This window comes from Gadus morhua, chromosome 7 (assembly GCF_902167405.1).
Source record: "Gadus morhua chromosome 7, gadMor3.0, whole genome shotgun sequence".
In the NCBI taxonomy this organism is placed as follows: Eukaryota; Metazoa; Chordata; class Actinopteri; order Gadiformes; family Gadidae; genus Gadus; species Gadus morhua.
The window spans coordinates 3,555,716-3,580,307 of record NC_044054.1 but is presented as its reverse complement, the minus strand read 5'-3'; the positions used below and the strand labels follow the sequence as shown (position 1 = coordinate 3,580,307).

Sequence of the window (24,592 nt, the reverse complement as noted above, 5' to 3'; positions counted from 1 at the left end):
AAAAAGTGAAATGTGATATATAACATTATATATAACAATTATATGTTATATTTATACATCTTCCATTAGTTTGTTCCTGACTTTTAATTTTGCTTGGACCCCGTTAATCACCGCTTGCGGTTATATTTGCTTTTATAACTTTTAGTTCACTTTTTAATCTTTATTTTATACACACCGTTTTGTTTTGCCTTACCTTTGCACAATTCAGATTATTTTGCACCATATAGAATTTATTGATTGTAAATTTTCTCTAATTGCACCGTGGGTCGGAAACCGACGCTATTTGCGTTCCTCTGTTTGTCTGGAACATAATCTGGAACAAACAACAAGGCTGACTTTGACTCTTTGACTATTGATTATTTTGTGATAAAAGGGACAGTCTTGAACCATGCTGTTGATGATATGATGTTATGATGTTATAATGTTATGATGTTATAATGTTATAATGTTATGATGTCATGATGTTATGATGTTATAATGTTATGATGTTATGATGTTATAATGTTATAACAATGTTATAATGTTATGATCTTATAATGTTATGATGTTATGATGTAATGTTATGATGTTATGATGTTATAATGTTATAATGTTATGATGTTATGATGTAATGATGTTATAATGTTATGATGTTATGATGTAATGTTATGTTATAATGTTATGATGTAATGATGTTATAATGTTATGATGTGATGTTATGATGTTATGATGTTGTATTGTTATGATGTTATAATGTTATGATGTTATGATGTTATAATGTTATAATGTTATGATGTTATGTTATGTTATGATGTAATGTTATGATGTTATAATGTTATGATTTTATAATGTTATTATGTAATGTTATGATGTTATGATGTGATGTTATGATGTTATGATGTTATAATGTTATAATGTTATGATGTTATAATGTTATGATGTTATGATGTTATGATGTTACAATGTTATAATGTTATGATGTTATGATGTAATGTTATGTTATAATGTTATGATGTTATAATGTTATGATCTTATGATGTAATGTTATAATGTTATGATGTTATAATGTTATAATGTTATGATGTTATGATGTTATAATGTTATGATGTTATGATGCTATGATGTTATGATGCTGTCCCACTCACCTTCTTGAGGACCAGGTCCTGCTGGTCCGGCTCCTCCCCCTGCTCCTCCGGCTCCTCCTCCAGGAGTATGTCCTTCATCCTGATGAGGAGTTCTGCCTTGGGGGCCGAGGTGCTGTAGTAGGAGGAGCTGGGGACCAGGGGCCCGGGGGGGTCCTCGGCGGCCGGCCGGGGCCCCATGGGGCCCCTGCGGCGCTGGTCCCTGGGGGGCCCCTCCTGGGGGAACAACCCCTCCATCAGGTCCATGGTGGTCCGCATCCCGCGCCGGTCCAGGACCTCAGCCAGGGCCCGGTCCCGAACCCCGATGGCCTGGCACAGCCGCTCCCGCTGGGCTTCCTCCTCCTCCCCTCCCCCTCCTCCATCACCTCCTCCACCTCCTTCACCTTCTCCTCCATCACCTCCATCACCTCCTTCACCACCTCCTCCTCCTCCTCCTCCTCCTTTACCATCACCACCACCTCCTTCACCATCACCTCCTCCATCACCACCACCTCCTCCTCCTTCACCTCCTCTAGGGCAGACCACCAGAGCCCCCGTCTGGGTGGGGGTGGGCTGGACCAAGGTTGGAGGTGAAGGAGGAGGAGGAGGGCGGGTGTATACGCTGAAGAGGGAGGAGGAGGATGCGGGGGAGGGGAGGGGTGGAGGGCCCAGGCTGGGTGGGGTCGGGGGACCAGGGAGGGGGTTGGAGGAGGAGGTGGTGGAGGTCTGCTGCTGGGGGGGGGGCAGGTAGGCCCGGCCCTCCCGCTCCGAGCACTCTGATTGGACGATCCTCACGGGGGCCGTCCTGGTGGGGGGGCTGCCCTCACAGGGTCCCGCCTCCTCTCTAGGGGAGGGGTCAAAGGTGAAAGGTACTCAATACATCATGGAACAACAACAAGTATCTGACACATGGGGGGCTGACAGGGCCTGTAACCGTGGCAACAGGTGATGGAGCGTCAACAGGCAGGGCATCATGACAACAGAGTAAACCCATGAAGCTGAAGCCCCTCTGAGCAGCTCACCTGGGGGGGGGCTCCTCCAGGGGGGGGCGGGGGGGCAGGGGCGACGAGGGGGCGGGGCTGGGGGCGTGGTCGAGGGGGGTGGGCGGGGCCTCTGGCTCTGAGGACTGCAGCGCTGCGGCGGCGCCCAGAGACCTGAAACCAGACACACACAGGAAGTCACACTGAGGACGACACACAGGAAGTCACACTCAGGACGACACACAGGAAGTCACACTCAGGACGACACACACACACAGGAATACACACACAGGAGTACCTGTAACTGTAACAGTCATTAAGGTTCCCTCGTTGCAGTCTAAAGGTTTAACCAGACCAGCAGACTGACGCACGGCTTCTAAACGTCCACATTTAGCTCGGTTTCATTTCTAAACATTGGTCAACTCGGACAACCTCCCCGTCGAGGGCTTCGGTCCATTGTCTGACCGCAGGGTCAGAGTTCACCGGACAAGTCTAGGCCTAGGACGCACTGGTCTGGGACAGCTGGCCCCGAGTCTTAAAGTCAGACCCTCAACCTTTCCTCTCCCTGGAAACCTAACTACACAACGAGGCTCACAGAGACGTTTCAAATACATCACCTAGAAACCACATTCCTCCCTCACAGTTCCCATGTCAGACTGACTGACACGTCCTTCAGGCCACATCGCTGACACACCACACTGGAATCCAGGCCGCACACCACAGTGAATATAAATCCTCTGCAGGATGAATCATGGGATTCATGTGACGCCGAACGTCTAAACCAAACACGAGGGAAACTGGCCGACTGTTCTCAGGTCAAACCCAAAGCCCTGCTGACCTTTCTGGTTTACGTCCGTATTCATCCTGTCGGTCCTACAATGACTCTACAGACTGAAACGGGGCGGTCTTGAACTTTAATCCATCCACTGAGGGCTCAGGTCCAGCCCAAAGGACTCAAACTATAAGGAGACTCTTCAAAGATTGATGAGTCTCCATCAAACTCTCTGAGTAGTCCTCAGAGACCCTGCTGGTCTCTAAGGGGTCTCTAAGCGGTCTCTAAGGGGTCTAGAGAGATCCGGACTCACCCGTGGGGCCAGCTGCCTTGCGGGGCGTCGTGCAGTGTGGTCCCGGCCGGGTTCCCGGCGTCTCCCCAGGGACCAGAGCCCTTCTGGGGGAACAAGAGGAGATCAGCACGCGGACAGGACAGAGGGAAGCCTCATGGACCCCGAAGCGGTAACAGCCCGACTCACCGTGGACAAGCAGAGGTCCGCCGAGGGCGACGAGCGCGACCGCTCGTGGACGCAGGTGGCGGCGGCGTGGTCGGGCTGGGGGTCCAGGATGTCCTCTGCGGACCGGTACCTCCCCTTGGCCGGGACCCCCGCCGGCCTCCTGGCGGAGGTCCAGGTGGCCTGGTACTCAGCGAAGGTCCCGAGCCTCTGGTCCCGGTCCCGCAGAGGCTGGACCGGGACCCCGGTGTCCACGTCCCGGGACGCAGAGGTCCCCCGGTCCAGTCCCGGCCCGGCCTCACCGCGGGGGTCTGCTGTGGACCCCCGCGGTCCGGTCTTGAGGAGGGGTCTGGCGAAGGCCGACCTCCTCCCGCCCCCCTCCCCCCCGCGGGACTCCTCCCCCCGGCCAACCCGGTCCATCTTGTCCGGCTCGGAGAAGGAGTGCACCCTCCGGGGGGGCCGCCTCTGGCGCCCGACCTGGGCCGGCAGGGGGGGGGCCCTCCCATCGGGGCCCGGCGGCCCCAGGTCCCGCCTCTGGAAGGAGGTGGCCTGCAGCACGCGGGCCTGCGCCTCCTTCAGGTGGTCCTTGTAGGAGGAGGAGCAGGCGGAGGTGGTCCCCTGCCCCTCCTGCCCCTCGTGCCCCCCCTCCTCCTCCTCCTGCCCCCCCCCCTGCCCCTCACAGGTCAGGGGAGCGGCGCTGCGGCTCTTCAGCAGCTGGGCCCTCTTCGTCTGGACCTGCTGTCTCAGGGCGGTGGCATAGCGTTGCCCCCTGCGGACCGGCCTGGGGCCCCCCGTCCCGGAGCCGGGGAACCCCAGACCGGAGCCGGGGACCATCAGATTGGCCCCGGAAGGAGGGGCCCCCAGACCGGCCCCTATGCCGGGGGCCCCCAGACCAGAGCCGGGGCCCCGGGGTTCACTTGAGGGGTTGCCGACGGAAGCTGCCTGCGGTTGCCTAGCGACCAGGCTCCCGGGCCTCCCAGTCTCCGTGGCGGGCGGGGCATTGCCGCCGGCGACGACCGAGTCCCTCGGTAGCAGGGCGCGGCCCTCCTGGGCCAGGGAGTGCAGGAAGGGGGTCCTGGTCCGGGAGATGCGGCGGTCCTCCTGAGGGACCCAGGGGTCCGGGGTTCCGGGGGTTTTTGGGGGACCGCCCTCCCCCTGACCTGAGGGGGGTCCGCGGCCCTGGGGGTCCAAGCAGGGGGTCTGGGACGGGGGCGGGGCCGAGCCGGGGTCTTTCCGGGGGTCTTCCACCGCCCCCCCCCTGGCCGGGGGGCCGCCGTACCGGACCGGGCCCCCGCTCCCCGGGACGGGGTCCAGCAAGGCCCCCAAAGCCGAGAGCGCGGCGGGGGCCCCGGGGAGCCGGCGGGCGTCGGCCGGGATGTCCTGCAGGCTGCGGTAGTAGCTCCCCACGCTCTGCGGCAACGAGGTCCGGGGGGGCCCCGGGCCCCGGGGGGGCAGGGGGGTCTCGTCGCTGTGGCCCCTGTGGTGCCGGGCCAGTAGGGCCGCGTAGGAGGGGCCCCCCTGACGCACGTCGGTGCTGGAGCTGGAGAAAAGCCGGCCTGGGGGGGGCAGGCGTCCGGGACGGGGGCCCGGGGCCACGTCCGGGCGGAGGAGGTCCTTGGCCCCGGGGGGCCCCTCCTCCGGCCGGCCGCCGGGGCCCCGCCGGTGGGCGAGGGGCCTGTCGACGTAGGGGAACACCCTGGTGGCCGCGAAGCTGTCGTTGCGCTGCGGGGGGGCCAGCGGCGGGGGGGGGCCCCGGGGCCGGCTCCTCTCCGGGACCTGCCACAGGGGCCCTGCGCCCCCCCGGCCCCCCGGGACGGGCCCCCGGTCCTCGGCGCGAGGCCGCTCCCAGCCTCTGGTCCCCAGGGCCGGCTGCAGGTACCAGGGGGGGCGCTCCGCCGGGCCGGGGGCCCCCTCGCTGGGCGGGCCCTTGAAGAACATGTCCTCGGAACAGGGGCCCCGGCGGGGCGGGAGGAAGGCGTGGTCGGGCTCGGGGGGGCTGGAGGACCCCGAGAAGCAGCTGAAGCCGGAGTCCCTGGAGGGGGGCCACCCGGGGTCAGGGGCCCTGGAGGGGGGCCCCCCAGGCGGGGGGTCAAGGGCGTTTGGGGGAAGGGGGCCGGACTGGTAGGGGTCTCTGGGGCGGTCCGGTCTCTCCATGGAGGGGCAGCGCTGGCTTGTGGGGCCCCCGGGGCCCGGAACCTCTCTGGGCCTGTGGGGTCAGAGGGGGAGGTCAGAGGTCAGCATCCAGGGTTAATTACTAAAGAGTTAATCAGCCAGGCCTGTCAGTGATTGGTCAGTGACCGGTCGCTAAGGAGCAAATAAGGGCGGTTCACCCTACCTGGTCCCAACCAGACCCTCAACCAGACCCTCACCTGGTCCACCCAGACCCTCACCTGGTCCAACCAGACCCTCACCTGGTCCAACCAGACCCTCAACCAGACCCTCACCTGGTCCACCCAGACCCTCACCTGGTCTAACCAGACCCTCACCTGGTCCAACCAGACCCTCACCTGGTCCAACCAGACCCTCACCTGGTCCCAACCAGACCCTCACCTGGTCCCAATCAGACCCTCACCTGGTCCCAACCAGACCCTCACCTGGTCTCATGCAGGGGCTGCCAGACGGGGGGGGGGGGCACTTTGGGGTCGGGGGGGTCCTGGCTCAGCCTGGAGGTCTGCCAGGACGGGGTGCGGGAGGCGGCCTCATCCCTCCTGAGGAGTTAAGGACCACACACACATTCATTAAGGGTTGAGGACCACACACATTCATTAAGGGTTAAGGACCACACACATTCATTAAGGGTTAAGGACCACACACATTCATTAAGGGTTAAGGACCACACACATTCATTAAGGGTTAAGGACCACACGCATTCATTAAGGGTTAAGGACCACACACATTCATTAAGGGTTAAGGACCATACACACATTCATTAAGGGTTAAGGACCACACACATTCATTAAGGGTTAAGGACCACACACACATTCATTATGGGTTAAGGACCACACACATTCATTAAGGGTTAAGGACCACACACATTAATTAAGGGTTAAGGACCACACACATTCATTAAGGGTTAAGGACCACACCCATTCATTAAGGGTTAAGGATCACACACACATTCATCAAGGGTTAAGGACCACACACATTCATTAAGGGTTAAGGACCACACACATTCATTAAGGGTTAAGGACCACACACATTCATTAAGGGTTAAGGACCACACCCATTCATTAAGGGTTAAGGACCACACACATTCATTAAGGGTTAAGGACCACACCCATTCATTAAGGGTTAAGGACCACACACATATTTATTAAGTGTGGCTGTGGGTTAAGTTATCTTTTAGTTAGTTGTCAGGTGTCACACTCCTTTACTAACCGATATCTTTAGCGAACACATTAACGTGATGCGTCCTGGGAGGAACACTTAATCAGACAATCTATTGTGTTTGAATCGATTGTATGTAATGAGGTCATTTGACTGAGCTGTCGTCACATGACTGGCAGTAGCAGAGAGCTGTTCTCTCGTTAGATATAAAACTGGACCTACCCCTTGAAGCGATTCTTCCTGAGAGGCATGGAGAGAATAATAAGTATTTTAAAAAGATTCACAATGAGCGAGAGAAACAGAGACAGAGACAAAGAGAGACAGATACAGAGACAGAGAGAGAGAGACGGAGACAAAGAGAGAGAGAGATAGAGACAGAGACAGAGAGAGAGAGAGAGAGATAGAGCGAGAGAAAGACAGAGACAGAGAGAGAGAGACAAGAGAGACAGACAGAGACAGAGACAGAGAGCGACAGAAAGACAGAGAGACAGAGAGATAGAGAGACAGAGACAAAGAGGGAGAGAGACAGAGAGAGAGAGAGAGAGACACACACACACACACATAGACAGAGAGAGAGATATAAAAAGCTTAATCAGCTATGGTGGGAGGAGTTAAGCTTATATTGCTAAACTAAACAAAACACTCATTAACTGACAACACAAGGGACCAACCAACACAACTCACCAGACAGTCAGAGTTATTCTCAGGTAGACACAGACCTGGATACTGGGAGGGCTGGGGAGTTGATACTGTTTAACTACAACTAGGCATTAACCAATCAGAGCACTCAGGGGACGGAGCACATCGTCCCCAGCACAGAGGTCGACGGTTCAAATCCCCATCCAGACGGTCCAACAGAGCTCCACACTACAGCTGCTAGCCACAACAAGCTAAGTGCTAACGTCGGGGTTTCTACGGCAACAAGACACAAGGAAACACCACAGGGAGGAGAGGTGGCTGATGGGTAGACTAGGGGTCATGTGACCTGCAGTCCCTCATGGACCTTCTAGAGGTGTCTTATGGGTAGGGGGGGTCATGTGACCTGTGGTACCGTGGTCATGTGACCTGTACCTCATGGAGCTCCTCAGGATCTTGGTGAGGAAGCTGCGAGCGACGTGCACCTCGCTGTCTGAGGGCGCGGCGCACGCCGGAGAGGACGCCACGTCCACCATGATCACCTCCTCCTCCTCCTCCTCCTCCTCCTCCTCCTCCCTGGGGGGGGGGGGGGGGGGTGACGAGGATGAAGAGGTGGAGGAGGAGGAGGATGGGGAGACACAACGTTTCAGGGATGGTGAGACTTAATCATCAGCACGAGGTATGTACCAGGAGGTAGAAATGTGCCGGCCAAGGGTAAGGGCAAAGGGTAAGGGCCAAGGGTAAGGGCCAAAGCTAAGGGCCAAGGGTAAGGGCCAAAGCTAAGGGCCAAAGCTAAGGGCCGAGGGTAAGGGCCAAAGCTAAGGGCCAAAGGTAAGGGCCGAGGGTAAAGACCAAAGGTAAGGGCCAAGGGTAGGGGCAAAGGATAGGGACCAAGGGTAAGGGCCGAGGGTAAATGCCGAGGATAAGGGCAGAGGGTAGGGGCCGAGGGTAAGGGCCGAAGGTAAAGGCCGAGGGTAGGGTCCGAGGGTAAGGGCCCAGGGAAAGGGCCGAGGGTAAGGGCCGAGGGTAAGGGCCAAAGGTAAGGGCCAAAGGTAAGGGCCAAGAGTAGGGGCCGAGGGTAAGGGCCGAGGGTAAGGGCCGAGGGTAGGGGCCGAGGGTAAAGGCCGAGGGTAAGGGCCAAAGCTAAGGGCCAAAGGTGTCCACACCTTCGTATTGCAACAACTGGGATTTCCACAACCATCTATCACCTTAATGCGGATCATGAACGAGGAAACGGTAACAACAAGCAAAACAGATTAAAAACAAACTATGAAATTATGAGCTGAACAGACCGTTTCAGGGATGGTGAGACTTAATCATCAGCACGAGGTATGTACCAGGAGGTAGAAATGTGCCGGCCAAGGGTAAGGGCAAAGGGTAAGGGCCAAGGGTAAGGGCCAAAGCTAAGGGCCGAAGCTAAGGGCCGAGGGTAAGGGCCAAAGCTAAGGGCCAAAGGTAAGGGCCGAGGGTAAAGACCAAAGGTAAGGGCCAAGGGTAGGGGCAAAGGATAGGGACCAAGGGTAAGGGCCGAGGGTAAGGGCCGAGGGTAATGGCCAAAGGTAAGGGCCGAGGGTAAAGGCCGAGGGTAAGGGCCAAAGGTAAGGGCCAAAGGTAAGGGCCGAGGGTAAGGGCCGAGGATAAGGGCAGAGGGTAGGGGCCGAGGGTAAGGGCCGAAGGTAAAGGCCGAGGGTAGGGTCCGAGGGTAAGGGCCGAGGGTAAGGGCCGAGGGTAAGGGCCGAGGGTAAGGGCCAAAGGTAAGGGGCAAAGGTAAGGGCCAAGAGTAGGGGCCGAGGGTAAGGGCCGAGGGTAAGGGCCGAGGGTAGGGGCCGAGGGTAAGGGCCGAGGGTAGGGGCCGAGGGTAAGGGCCGAGGGTAAGGGCCGAGGGTAAGGGCCGAGGGTAAGGGCCGAGGGTAGGGGCCGAGGGTAAGGGCCGAGGGTAAGGGCCGAGGGTAAAGGCCGAGGGTAAGGGCCGAGGGTAAAGGCCGAGGGTAAGGGCCAAAGCTAAGGGCCAAAGGTGTCCACACCTTCGTATTGCAACAACTGGGATTTCCACAACCATCTATCACCTCAATGCGGATCATGAACGAGGAAACGGTAACAACAAGCAAAACAGATTAAAAACAAACTATGAAATTATGAGCTGAACAGAACTGTCAGACCCACCCCCCATAGGAGGTCAGCCTCTCTGGTGAACGCAGGATGACCTGGGAGCAGAACATTCCTCACAGCAGGAATGTGGACCGGTGGGCTGTGTGTGTGTGTGGGTGTGTTTAACAAGGGATGGGTACTTTCCATCTTCTTGTCAGATATCTTTGTTCACCATCAGCCAGAGAGAGAGAGAGAGAGAGAGAGAGAGAGAGAGAGGGGGGAGGAGAGGAGGGGAGGGGGTGGTGGAGGAGAGGAGAGAGAGGAGAGGAGGAATAGAGAGAGGAGGAGAGGGAGAGAGGAGAGGGAGGGGGGAGAGAGGAGGAGAGGAGAGGGGAGGAGAGAAGAGAGGAGAGAGGGGGAGGAGGAAGAGAGAGAGAGGAGGAGAGGGAGTAGGGAGGGGGGGAGGAGAGGAGAGAAGGAGTAGGGAGGGAGGAGAGAGAGAGAGAGAGAGAGAGAGAGAGAGAGAGAGAGAGAGAGAGAGAGAGAGAGAGAGAGAGAGAGAGAGAGAGAGAGAGAGAGAGAGAGAGAGAGAGAGAGACGGATGTGGATATTACAGAAGTATTGGTGTTTCTCTGAGAAGCCTTCACACACGTCTGTGATTCAGGTCCAGTGGTCGACAGATGTTCCCATTTTTACTGTAGTTCAAGTTAGCTTAGTTACTACGTTTCTTTTTGGACTTGGCTAACCCATCAGAGTACAGTGATGTTGCTAGGTACGCGTCCTGCGTCCCTGACGCATTAAAATCTGAAAGGACGCACTAAACTCACTATCCATGCGTCCCGGGGACGCATCTAATTTTCCCCATGAAAAACGATACATTGTGAACATTAAACAACTCGTGTTTAATCACAGTAACTGGCCAAAGAAACCTTCTTGTGAGCAGATCGGACAAGCGCTGTTTCAACCCTCTGCGCATCTACTCGGCGCAGACGTGATCCCCTGTACAAAGTATCGCGACATGCTAATTTAGCCGCTACCAAAACAACTAGCTCGTCACCGCTGATTTCATTTCAACAATTAAAAATACGAACTTCATAGTAAATAAACCCACGTTTCCACTGCTCGATGCTGTGCTCATTCGTGTCGAATGAGCAAATCAAACAGGATTTTTTTGCAATCCTTCTGATTGAATATATGTACATTTATGACAAAATCGTGAGGACTAGGCTTGTGTCACACACACACACACACACACACACACACACACACACACACACACACACACACACACACACACACACACATATATATATATATATATATATATATATATATATATATATATAGATATATAGATCTGTATATATAGAATATACAACTTCTATATAATAACCTTAATAAGCCATTGTTCAGTACTGATACCAACCATCATGGTATATAGCAGTGGCGGCTGGTGGTTTTTAAAGTGAGGGAGGAAGGACTGCGCGCTTGGTTGCCATTGGCCTGCTTGCACTGTTGGTGTATGGTGGCATAAGAATGTGAGACTCAAGTTGTTTCAAGGTGTTTTGGTGAACTACAAAATAGCAGGGAGGGAGTTATGTGAATACAATTTATACAAAGCCAGTGGCATCACTGTAATTTGAGAAGGAAAGGATGCAAAGCATATTAGTCAAATATGCCTACTATTGATTAGTAAAAGTAAATAAAAAAATATGGGCCTATCATTGGGCCTAGATCTCGACGGGTGTCAAGATCACGTTGGTGCTCACCAACGTGATCTTGACACTTGTCGTGGCGTTTGGTTGCCCTATCAAGATTTTCCACATCAGTGAAACCATGAACAGCCCACGTTGGAGATTTGCTATTATTCATAAGCAAACAGGGCCAGCAATAAAGTCGATTGCTTGTAATGCTACCAGTAAGCCATGCGTACCTAGCAAACCATGTAGCACTCACAACACTGACGTTGCCATTACTTCTGGTCACCTTGATTTTGGGAAGTGGTCTGCCTCTTTCTTTGGTCGCTAACTTAGCACTGTAACTCAATGAATGGAATGCTTTTTTTTAATAAGACGTTAACAATGTCCTCCGTTTCCAATGTTTCCATTGTGCATTTAGGATCTCGCTATCGCAGATTTCACTTGCTCTGCGTCTCTGACTGAGCACCGCGGCAATGCAGACCGGGTTTGTTATCGACAGCGTTGCCAGATTGGGCAGATTTCCCGCCGAATTATAATTTTTCCAGCCTAACATGGTTAAAAGTAGCCCTATTGGGTGGGAAATCTGACCAATCTGGCAACACTGCTCAACATCCAGGGATCCTGCTTATTGGTTCATAGCGCAGACGGATAGATTTTTGCGCGAATCAGACCCCTTAAGGTCCCACCCACTCAGAGGAGGACTTTCCTCCTCTCTCCCATTGAAACCCATGTTATCCACCGGCCGCAAGTACTTTCGGGGAAATGAATGGGAGTGAACGGAGGATGACGGAGGACGTTCCTCCCTGAAGTAATTGTCAATAGGCGATAGGGGGTGCTAATGTCCCTTTACCCAGGGAATCGAACATTATATATTCAAAGGCAATAAAGCAGTCATATTTAAGGGCATTAATTCATTACAATAGTCTGGGCATCTACATTTTTTATTCTCAACAATGTTAGGGAGGATCTTCCTCCCTCTCCTCAATGGAGAAGCCTCCACTGGTATATAGTATATATAAAATATATAACCTCTATCTAATAACCTTAATAGAACATAGTTCTGTACTACTGAGTCTTCAGCTCATAAGTGGGTCACTCAGGTCTCTGTTACCTGCTGTCCCATTCATCACATGAATGAGCGAATCCAGGTGATAACTGACCAGTTGAGGAGAGGACATCAGGGAAGTGTATGTGAGTGAGTGAGTGAGTGAGTGAGTGAGTGAGTGAGTGAGTGAGTGAGTGAGTGAGTGAGCGAGTGTGTGTGTGTGTTAATAACCCTCACTCAACAACACTGAGATAAGCCTCCTTTTGTTTAAACCTTCAATATGATACAACTTTATCGTCCACTCAACGGGGAACAAAGCCTTTGGCGACACATAAACACAGAACTAGATTCCATATATTACAACCATCTATTGAACAATTAGAGGCTCTGGTTAAAGAGAACATAAACGCTGTCATTAGACACACGCTATGCTGCTGAGTCACCAGAAACACACACACACACACACACACACACACACACACACACACACACACACACACACACACACACACACACACACACACACACACTCTTTGCAGGAACAAAGGGGGGAGAGGAATGTGCCGTTGTAATCAGGGCAGAGCTTATCGCTGGTGTCAGGCCGGGAGCGGCGGAGGGGGAGAGGGGGGAGAGGGGAGAAGGACTTAGAGGAGAGGGGGGAGAGAGGGGCGAGGAGAGGGGGAGAAGGGAGGGGAGGGGGAGAGAGAGGGGGAGGCGAGAGGAGAGAGGAGAGGGGGGGGGAGAGGGAGGAGAGGGAGAGAGAGGGGAGAGGGAGAGGGGAGAGGGGAGAGGGAGAGTGAGAGAGGAAGAGAGAGGGGAGAGGGAGGGGGGAGAGTTGTGCGTGGGTAGAGACCTTTTCAACAGAGCACAGCGGTGAAGAGACGGGGGCAGAACCCAGCAGGCCTACAGAGCGGTTGACTGGTCACCTGAAGGGTGCCGGTTCGATCCCCGGCTCCTCCTAGCGCAAAGGTGTCCCTGAGACACCTCACCCTGACTGCTCCTGACCAGCTGGCCTTCGCCCTTGGGTGAATGCGAGGCGATACTGTAAAGCGCTTTGAGCGGCCACTGGTTAGAGCAGCGCGGTATAAACGCATTCCAGTCACCACTCAGCATGTGATTCAGGAGCAAAGATATGAAGCAAAGGAAACATGGATAAAAACTTCAACACTGCACCACTGGGAGAGCGGTTCGATAAGGGTTTGCGTCACAGCCCAATCTGGGACACTGCAATCCAAAACACGAGAACTAGGTGGTCCTGTCTGAAGCACTGAACCGCAGAGAGACCACAGAACGTAATGACACCTCCTCAGAGGACACAACCTTCTGATATTCACACCACATTTACATTCAGCAGAAGCTTTTATCCAGAGAGACTTACAATAAGTCCATTAGTCATTAGAAAGAGAAACAACAACATATCTCTGTGGGTACAGTAAGGATGTTCATAGAACCAGGTGCCAAGCACTAACTATCACTAGGTTAACCCATTCCCCGTTTACAACAGAGACAGGAGATGGTCTCCTTGACGACCTGTCTGACCCGGTCTGTAGGATGGTCGTCATGGAGATGGTCTCCTTGACGATCTGTCTGACCTGGTCTGTAGGATGGTCGTCATGGAGATGGTCTCCTTGACGACCTGTCTGACCCGGTCTGTAGGATGGTCGTCATGGAGACGGTCTCCCGGAGAGAGCGGTGAGAGTAGTTCCCCTCTCCCCCAGGCCATCTGACCAGGGGGAGAGGGGCGGGCCCTGTCCGACGACCCACCTGGTTCCTATGACAACCAGGCAGGTCATCGCCGTCCGTCGACAGAGCCATGACAACACGGCTTCAGTCGGGCTGACGAGGTCCATAGAACACAGGGCGCTAGCGCTAGGAGCTAGGAGCTAGGCTACATCCCCCCACAGAGAGTGGACCTGAGGAACCACCCCTTCAGAATAATGCACCTCTACCACACTGCTTCAAGGTCTGTGAGCGAGCGAGTGAGTGAGTGAGTGTGAACCCACCCCCCCCCCCCCCACTGACTGAAGATGGAGGAGGGTCTGCCTGTCAAACCCAGCTGCACATCAACCTGCTCCATGCGCAACTCACTCTTTCTGTTGTCATGACAACCACGTGGCGCCTCACCTAAAGTGAGCTAGAGACACGACTCGACAAAGACGGGTTAACCAGCATACCTGAGTAGGCAGCGACTCCGTTATGTGAGCCTAGGGGGGGGGCGCCGTCCCCAAAGAGGAGCCCATGGTCACAGAAAGCTCTGGAAGTCTCAGCTGGCAGCGCCGCCCCGGTGTGGCTCACCTAGGCAACACGGAGCAGACCACTGCGGCCGGACCGGGGGGGGACGGGGGGGACGGGGGACGCAGCAACACTTCGGACTGACGCACAGCCGCCACCGTTGGGTGAAGAGCCGACTTTAACCAAAGTGAATCATTCTGTGTGTTCGTTTTGTGTTTCGTTTGGTTTGAGCTCAGGGTCGACTTAGGAGAGAGGCCGGGAGGCAGCACCCCCGCCCCCCCGGCCGACTTGGCGCGGTCCGTAAAGCCGGTGGATTTGAGGCTGGTAATTGGACTCAGCCTTTAAGACTTTGTTGCCATTTCAGCAGGCGGGGGGGTTATTATTCAGACAAGGTGTACACCCAGTTAACACCGCTCACTGGTAACCTGGGTTACCAGTGAGCTAGGACCAAGAGAGAGAGAGAGAGAGAGAGAGACAGAGAGACAGAGAGACAGAGAGACAGAGAGAGAGAGAGAGAGAGAGAGCGTTTGTACTGATGAGTGAGAAGAGAAATTCATTAAGGAAAATAAAACTCTTAAGTTAACAACATTAAGGAAAATAAAACTCTTAAGTTAACAACAAAACAACTTTTTCCCCTCGTTTACCCTCTTGTTGACCTTTTTCTTATCTAACGAGGGACCGCATGTGCGCCCCGACAGTCTCTCCACACTGTCTTTTATGTTTCTTGGACGGGATGTAACTGGTAATTTCGTTGCTCTGTACTTGTGACATGTGCAATGACAATAAAGTATCTATCTATCTAATGATCAGGTCGTCTCTCAGGCCCCTGTCTGTGTGTGTGTGTGTGTGTGTGTGTGTGTGTGTGTGTGTGTGTGTGTGTGTGTGTGTGTGTGTGTGTGTGTGTGTGTGTGTGTACCGTCGGACCCCCAGCACCAGGGTGCGCTGGGCGCTCTTCACCATGGCGATGGCCTCCTGCCTCCAGCCCCCCAGCGGGACCCCCCCCACCTGGACCACCTCGTCCCCCACCTGGAGGCCCCCGGCCCCGGGGCCCGCCTCCACCTGGGGGGGAGACAGGTCAGCATCAGACCACCACACAGAGACACACAGAGAGAGACAGAGAGAGAGACAGAGAGAGAGACAGAGAGAGACACACAGAGAGACAGAGAGAGAGACACACAGAGAGAGACACACACACAGACACGCACACACACAGAGAGAGACACACACACACGCAGAGGCACAGAGAGAGACAAACAAACAGACAGACACACATACAGAGAGACACAGACAGACACTTTAGAGGCTTCATTGATCCGGGTGTGTATTTCTGGGTCAAGGGAGCATGACACAGCCTTGCTTCACCCCAACGTTTACCTTGAGGTGAAGTGATCCACTGTTTTAAGTGGAACTGGGGGGGGGGGGGGGTGTTGAGATGGGACATGACCTCAGTTTTTTTAATGTTAACCCGTAGGCCAAAGGATTGGTACAGACTGGACATTTTGTTGAGGGTGTGCTGCATAGAGTCCGGCTATGAGCTAAGATGGCGCAGATTTGGCGGGTCTTTGTCTTTGTGTGGGCCTGGAGCCGACGGATGTTGAAGAGGCTTCCATCAAGGCGGTATTCCACACGGACACCGTCTTCATGTCCCATGACACTGTGGAAGAGGCCGGTGATGGCAGAGAGGAGGATGTTAAAGAGCACCGGAGCCAAGACACAGCCTTGCTTCACCCCAACGTTTACCTCGAAAAACTCTGACTGGAGTTCTCCTGTGAGCACTCTGGCTTGCATCCCGTCATGCAGCTGCTGTAGGATGCTAAGAAACTTGGGTGGCACCCCAAGTTTGCAGAGGTGTTTCCAGAGCAACTCACGGTTGACGTGTCAAAAGCTTTGCTGAGGTCGATGAAGGCTATGTAAAGGTCTTTGTGATGTTCTCCGCTCTTCGCCAGGAGCTGCCTCAAGACAAAAAACATGTCTTTTGTGGATCTGGTTGAGCACACCTTCTGAGATGTGCTCAACCAATCTGCCGAGCATGATCTTGGCCAGGACTTTCCCTGCGATGGAGGAGAGATATTCCGCGGCTATTGCCGCATACTGCTCTGTCTCCTTTCTGTTTATAAATGACCACCATGTTAGCATCCTTCCAGACCTGTGGGAGGGTCCCATGTTCCCAGATGTTTTGGATCAGGAGGTGCAGGCGACGCGTGAGGATGTATCCTCTGTTTTTGAAAACCTCTGCAGGGATTCCATCGGGTCCAGCGCTTTTATTGTTCGTCAGCCCTGCAATGGCTGGCTGGATTTGGAGTAGTCTGGCCGAGCGGAAATGGACAGCGTCTATAGCTCAGCGTAGGATTCCACCGCTACTCCTCCCCTTCCTGTTGCTGGCATTTCCCGTATTGTGCTCCCCCTCAAACTCGGAAACTAGGCAGTATGGCGAGTTTTGAAGAGGACTTTGACGGCGCTGTAAAGCTAGCATGTTTGGCTCTTTCCGTCGAAAATTGCAAAGAACTTCAAAAGATTTGCTTGCAGCATTTGCTGAGGAAGAAAGAAGAAAGATGTTCTTGCACTATTTCGGATGGACACCGCTGCTGCTTCCCGGGGTTAGCCCCGCCCTAGATGATTGTGATTGGTTTAAAGAAATAAAAACAGGCCAGCCCAGTTTCCCCCCGGATAGACGGCTCTAAATAGCGTGGTTCCAGACCATTCTACTTGCTGTAGTTTGGTCTGGCTTTGCGAGACTAGATTTGGAGTAAAGTGGTGGGGTGTCCAGGTGCATGGTTAGCGGCAGGTCTGGGAGATTATCCAGAATATGTGCGTCGACAAGGTTGGCGTGGTTGAGGAGACTCTCAAAATGATGTGCCCAACCATCAAGAATCTCGTGGCGGTCCTTGAAGAGTGTGGACCCATCAGCTGATCGGACTGGAGCAATCGCCCGCTTCCTGGGGCCGTACAATGTTTTTATGGCATCGTAAAAGCCTTTAGTGTTGTTGCAATCTGCCAGGTTCTGGATCTCTTGCGCCTTTTGCACCCACCAGGTGTCCTCCATATTCCTGAGGGCTCGCGGGGTTGCTGTTCTTGCAGCAGTAAAGGTGGTTTTAAGGGTGGGAGATCCAGGGCAGGACAGGAGAGCTTTGTGGGCCTCATGCTTGGTTTTTAGCAGTGACTGTACCTCAGCTGAGTTACAGTCAAACCAGTCCTGGTGACGTTTTCCTTGGCTGATCGAGCACCTCTACGGCTGCGCTATGAATAGCCTGGCGCAGGGCTGGCCAGTCGGCTGATTCCTCCGGGATCTTATAGAGGTTTTCAGCAAGAAGCTGTCGAAGGTTGTCTTTGGTGGTGGGGCTGTTCAGCGCTGTATGGTTGAGTGTCTTGTTTGGAGCTGTCCTCGGGCCACGGGGCTGAAGGCTAATGAGTAGTTTGGATCTGACCGTGAGGTGGTCAGTCCAGCACTCCCCGCATGACACGGGTGGTGAGGACATCTTTTCTGTTCTTTTGACGGACAATCACATAGTCAAGGAGATAATAATAATAATAATAATAATAATAATAATAATGCCAATGTTTTGAGCGGGGATGCTGCCAGGTGGTCTTAAGCCTGTTCTTCATCTGAAAGATGGTGTTGGTAATGACCAGCTGGTGCTCTGCACAGAGGGAGAGGAGTCTGAGGCTACGTTTACACGATGACGGTCTGAACAGAAGACGCAAAAGTGGCGTTGCGTCTTCACTTTTTATTCCGCGTTTAGACGAGGGTTTTCGGGAGGAAATCTGCGTGCATACGGTGACGCAAAAGTGTGTGGAATTCGATTGGGTATGCATGCCAGGCAGTGCTGTGATAGACTATCACACAACACCGCCATGTCTGAGCGCATGCGTAGAATCTTCCTTCTCTTATCCGTGCCGCAAAAACCAAAAAGATCCTTCTCTGTTCAGTAATACTATCTGTAAATATCCTGTACATTTCGTGGAAATACTCCTGTATGCTTGTTAGAGCTGCCAGAGCAGCTTGAAGGTCCGCCGCATGGAAATAATCGGACATGTTTGTTTATTTCCTTGTACTGGCACATGTATGTGACGTAAACGCGTACGCAACGTGAGCAGATCTGAGCAGTGTTTTGCGTCTTGCCAGTTTAGACGGAAACGCTACGGCGGAGCGTTTTCAACTTTTCCACTCTGGAGGGTGGTTTCAGATTTATGCGTTTCCATTCCCCAAAAACGCCGTCACCGTCTAAACGAAAGGCACTTCCGATAAAATATTTCGTCGTTTTCACCCGCAAGCGTCCTCGTGTAAACGGGGCCTGAGCCCGTTGTGGTTCATCTTCCCCACTCCACGCTGGCCAGTGACTTTACTCCATACCAGGTGCTCCGTGTCACTCTAGCATTGAAATCTCCCATGAGTATGAGCCTGTCTGTCGCCGGGGTTTTCTGTAATATGGTATCCAGAGCTCTGTAGAAATCCTCTTTGATGTTATGCTTGGCATCAAGCGTGGGTGCACATGCACTGATGAGGTTGGCAAAGCGTTCCTTTGCCAGGGGATTGCACGTCAATATTCGTCCATTGATGCCGATGGGGGATTCCGGAATGCGCTACAGCAGAATAGACTTCACAGCAAAGCCAACTCCATGATGACGGCGAGTGCCTTCCGGGACCCCCTTCCAGAAGAAGGTGCAGCAGTGTGCGAACGTTCCATGAAGCTTATTTTTATCTTTTATTTTTCGACCGCGAGAGGGGATGCTCCGACGGTGGCGGCTTACCGTCCGGAATACGGGGAGCAGACAATTTTTGGACCACCTTTTCTAGGTCCTTCCCCATCTCAGGGCTGAGCAGTGTGGGGCTGCTCAGTCGCAATGGAAGCTTACGACAAGACGCGCTGCTCCATCCCACAGTCTTAACGACCATCACTCCATGGCCGCCTGTGTGCATGGTTTAGCGAGATACTCCCAGCCACATCCTTGGCCTGTACCCACCACCATTCCACAACGCCAGAGGACATTTTTTTTGGGGGGGGGGGAGCAAGAAGCTTGCGCATAGGTGAGGATTAAGGTGAGGGTGTGGGTGCGCAGACCTCACTCCCACCATCTTCACATACCAGATTGACCTCCAGTGGCATGAGGGAACCCATGAAAACCTTCGTCTGGCAGGAGTTGCAGGGGGCTGCCGGTGGTCCGGTCAGTTGGACTCCGCCTGTGCCTGTCCCCAGGTGCAGGTTTGTTTTCGGGGTTTGCTCCCCTAGCCACTGTACCCTCCCGAGTTAACCCACGTGGCTATGGGGTTGACTTCTTCCGCCTTCCCAGCCGTTTTGGTGGTTCTCACGCCGACCATCTTCCGCCTGCTCCGCCGTTGGGGTCTTCACTATTTACCCAAGCTGGGGCTATTTACCCATAACTGGGACAGTGGTTTGCGGGCAACAGGGCATTTCCACTCACCGATGGGCCTGAATGCCACGTCTCTGGGACCCACTGCTGCTCCGAGATCCTGTACAACTTAGCCTTGGGCCGCAAGGGACCAGTTACCATGTGTGCCACGGGGAGGCGTTTACCAGATCTTGGCAGTGGAGAGGCTGTACCGGCTGAGGAGACTGACGCACTCGGCTCCTCTTTTCGCCCCTGATAACAAAGGGCTATCCGGTGGCAGTAGCTGAGAGCAGAGAGTAGCATGCAGCATGCAGCATGCACTAACTACAAGCACTACTACTCCAACAATACTGCACAGACGCACACAGACATACACACATGTCAGCATTAGACACACACACACACACACACACACACACACACACACACACACACACACACACACACACACACACACACACACAGTCGTGTAAATATCAATCATAACTATAATATTCAATTATGTACAAATTATGTTAGCCTTGTTTATATAATTGCTTTTCACATTAAAAAGAATAGATACATTCTCCCTGTATCTTAAGATTACATCCCTTCCTCTCTCTAACTGGTTAAGATACTTCACATCTGCATTCCCCCTGGAGCCACTGAGTCTGATAATAAGGCCAGGCCAATCTACTGACTTCTTTGTTGTGTAGATTCCTTTAACCTTCTTGCAGCCTTGCTTGCAGACTTGCAGACATGTCCACATCCCCCATAGTGTATTGCAGTTAACTTGGCCTCTCCCGCCAATCCTAAACTCTGAGATGGTCACTCCCACTTATCTTGGTTACCTGTGTATTCACTACCCACAATGCAAACGTTTCCCTATAAGAATCTTGATCACCCATTAGCTCACTGTATGTATCCTTGGTAACTTTGCTGCCTGTCCTTTCCCATGATCATGCTCTAATATTGAATCAAATATTTCGCTGGCCGACGAGTCCTAAAAAGAGGTTTCTCTTCATCACATACAGGTTTTTTTCCAGGGACACTTGAGATGAACTGATGAATTATTCAAACTGAGGCTCAGTAACATGAGTGAGGATGAGACACTAAACACATAGCATGGTTAGCTTCCACACACTAGCCTTTACTATAGGTTTGAGAAGGAACTTTGGCTCGCATTAGCTGACGCTATCACGATATATCGCCATGACGATAACATCGAGGATTGTATGTGTTCATCTCCTTGTTGTTAGTTTAGTCAACATTAACTTAACTTTAATTTAACCAACTTAACTGACCTGTATGCTTTGATACTGATAACTGTCAGACAGTCATTAGAGAGACAGACAAACAGTCATTAGAGAGAGAGACAGACGTCAGAGACAGACAGACAATAGGAGAAACAGACGGACAGTCATTAGAGAGACAGACAAACGGTCATTAGAGAGAGAGACAGACAGTCATTAGAAAGACAGACGGCCATTAGAGAGACAGATAGACACAGACAGCTCACCTTGGTGATGATGAGCCGTTCCCGGTGCTCTCGCCCTCCCTTCAGGGTGAAGCCCCACGGAGACCCCCCCTCCAGGACCACCTGGACCAGCTCTCCCTGGAGGTCCGGGTCCCCCTGGTCCCGGTCCGGATCCCGGGTTCCCCCGGGCCAGCGGTCCACCTCCTTCAGCCAGGTCATCGCTCCTGGAACCACAACATCCCGGGTCACGACCTCCTCCTCTCCGTGAAGAACCGTAGAGACGTCACACTAACGTACCGTCTTTAGGATCCCGACCTCCCGGAGTCCGGTTCAGCAGCAACCCCTCTGCGCTCCGACGACCCCCCAGAGACTCTCCTAGAACCCCCGCATGGATGCGCTGGCTCCACAATGAACCGGTTCTTATTCCGCTCCGCAGAATAACCAGTCTTATTCCGCTCCACAGGTGAACCGGGTCATATTCCGTTCTTCAGGTGAACCGGGTCTTATTCCGTTCTCGGTTCCTCCATCCTCACGGTTATTTCCAGAACTTTGTTTGCTAAAAGAAAAAGAACCACCCGACAGTCACCGGCTCTCCTGCCCGTCCTGCAGAGCCTCTCTACCCGACAACACGACACCCTGACATCATCAGTCCTCCGGGTGATGACTCCCATGTGGTGGAGATATGGTGCAGCGGCGCCCCCTGGTGGACGCAAGACCCCAACGCGCATGTGTCATTTTTATATATTAATGATGCATAGTAGTTATGTATATTTAATTAAACTTTCGATATCAGGAGATAGATTATATGATATATGATATGAAAACTTTATTTCAGACTCCGGTCCATAAATAGCCCAAGACAAATACAATACAAAAATATAAAAAGTCAGTTACAAACATTTCAGCCTCAGGCTGGAGGAATAGCGAGCACAGCTCAGAGTGGGATTTACAACTACCACAACGATACTGTTCCGAGATTCCTCCAATCGTTTCATGAATTTAAGATTTCTTAAAAGTGCATGGAATGTGCTCACTCCTGCAGGGACCAACATCTAACTGGCACTGCCCTCTCTGGGTATTTTTTTAAAAGGATAGCATCATTGTACGCAACTTTCAGCCTCTGCATGCTAGATCTTTTGTAGCTTGACCATAATTGAGCGCAGTAAAGCGGTGTACTGTACAATATGCTTTGGCTACCTTCGCCTGTGTTGAACAAAAGCTGAACTTGCGTGCATTGGTGTTTGCTCGGGCGTTTAGTTTGCAGCATTGTCCGTACACATCGTCGTCATTATTCAACTGATCATATAAAAATGGCCAAGGTATTTAAACCTTCTAAATACATCAAGAATATTGCCAGACAGTTTGAACGCAGGGAAATGTAGCCTTTAACCTGCTTTGTTCTACATATTAAAACAGCACTCTTGCTAGCATTATATTTAATGTCATGTTTTAATCCATACTAAATGCAGATATTAAGGAGTTGTTGTAGTCCAGCACTACTTGGGCTAATAATGACCAAATCATCTGCATACATAAGGTGGTTCACCAACATTTCACCAGGCCTACACCCTGTCTTACAGGCTCTCAATTGCATGGACAATTCATTGACATACAAGTTGAATAAAATAGGAGACAAGATTCCTCGCTGCCTGACGCCATTGCCAACTCCAAATATATAACCAGATAATAAAATAATAAAAACTTAATTTTTATTTATTTGAAATATGCCTACTGGAAATAATCTGTTCACATTAAAGGGCAACTTCACCCATTTCACATAAGCTTTGTATTTTTAGAACCCCCCGCATATTTTTGAATGGTCTAGCATCATTTCCTTATTTTCTGGAGAGACTGGAGAGATCCGTATCGATCTCCAACACTTCCTGTTTTTTATGACGCAATATGACGATTTTTGCGTACAAGAAAATAGGAAGTGTAAGAGGGGATGATTCTCGTCCGACTACAACCACTAGTCCCACCCCCCTCTAGGGGGTGGGACCCACTGACGCTACAGACCTATTAGAGCAGTGCCAGTGGGTGGGACTTCTCCAGCAGAAACTAACATCCACAGCGTCTGAAGCTAAGATAACAGAGGCTGTTGATAAAACTGAAGTAGGCCTACATTGGCGGAGGGTACTCGATCTGACATAGAAGATGGCTCCATGCAAAAGTTCACCATTTCGAAAGAAATAGACGAGGGCTGCCGTATTTTCCGCACTATACGGCACACCGGATTATCAAGCGCACCTTCAATGAATGGCCTATTTTAGAACTGTTTTCATGTATAGGGCGCACCGGATTATAAGGCGCATAGAGATACTGCAGTCAAACGTTTGACTGGGGTTGCGTTATGCATCGACCAGACCGAGCTGTGCTAAAGGGAATGTCAACAAAACAGTCAGATAAAGTCAAACTTTATTAAAGGTTGTATAGGTGATTTGCTTTTTTGGCCATTTTTGCAAAATTACTTGAAATCCTTATCATAACCCGCTTACAGCCACTGAGTTAGAAGTACTGACATGAAAATTAAACAAGTCAATCATCTGTGGAACGGGCAGGGCTCGAAAAACTCCAGCCAATCATTTCCATTGCCACCGAGTTGCATTGGACAGTAAGTACGTCAATCAAACGGTCGTACTGCACTCCCCCTCCCCCGCGCCCCGCGCGCGACCCCTTCGTGCAGTACTCGTGACCCAGAGCTCGTGACCCAGAGCAAGCTCCTGTTTGTTGTTATCCTGCGGTAGCTACTGGAACTAGTTAATCCACATTTGGACCTAGCAGTAGAAGACAATTTCCATGGCAGACAAGACGCCACCATCCCCACCACCACCACCACCAGCAGCAAAGAGAAGGAAAACTATTTTTCAGAGAGTAATTGATAATAAAAACGCTGAAAGAGAAAAACTGAAATCAAGAATAATCCTAGGCGCTGCTTTCGAACGTTGGCGGCAACTGAAGGACGAGAAGGGTCTAAAAACCGATGCTTGTGTGGCGGTTGACCTAGTTTCAAAGTTTATACCGTTTATACTCGGTAATACCGGTGTGGAGACGAGTGTATTACTCGGTGTGAAAATGTCCACACCGCGGCAACCCTAGTGAAAACCAGGACTTCCAATACAATTATATGAAACAAACATACATTTTCTAAAAATAGTAATGATTTATGTGACCGTTTAATGTTTATAACATCTGGTCCAACCATTGCAGCGAGAACGTATTCTCAGCAGGGGGTGCTGGGGAAAAAAAAAACTCAGCCTGCACTAGACTCGCAACTCGTTACATTGATAAAAAAAGATGTATAGCAGCGCAGCTCAATTACACCAGTGCATGCGCGGACAGTTGAAAATCGATCGTTCACATCCAGCTGCTCACAGAACAAGTTTAGCGCACCACCGCTACCCTCACACTTTTTCATATAACCTTTTTTCAGCACTAGGTCATATGAGCATTAAA

The 24,592-nt window shown here is 52.1% G+C and overlaps 1 protein-coding gene across 4 annotated transcripts in view; it reads right to left on the bottom strand.

Annotated features, from left to right (window-relative positions):
* Positions 1-21,795, bottom strand: part of LOC115547873 (protein Shroom2) — a 34,636-nt gene extending 12,841 nt beyond the window's left edge. The window contains exons 1-8 of one of the 4 annotated variants that reach the window (XM_030362369.1): positions 21,437-21,795; positions 21,182-21,363; positions 15,251-15,393; positions 5,901-6,014; positions 3,331-5,512; positions 3,166-3,248; positions 2,123-2,254; positions 1,125-1,944 (exon numbers count right to left, since the gene is read on the bottom strand). In XM_030362369.1, coding sequence (XP_030218229.1) covers positions 1,125-1,944; positions 2,123-2,254; positions 3,166-3,248; positions 3,331-5,512; positions 5,901-6,014; positions 15,251-15,393; positions 21,182-21,358 — 3,651 coding nt within the window. In that variant the 5' untranslated portion in view covers positions 21,359-21,363; positions 21,437-21,795. Of the gene's footprint in view, positions 1-1,124; positions 1,945-2,122; positions 2,255-3,165; positions 3,249-3,330; positions 5,513-5,900; positions 6,015-6,855; positions 6,874-7,704; positions 7,831-15,250; positions 15,394-21,181 lie in introns of those variants that run through there. The other 3 variants (XM_030362371.1, XM_030362370.1, XM_030362373.1) reach the window with 3 other exon arrangements.
* Positions 21,796-24,592: the final 2,797 nt, after the last annotated feature.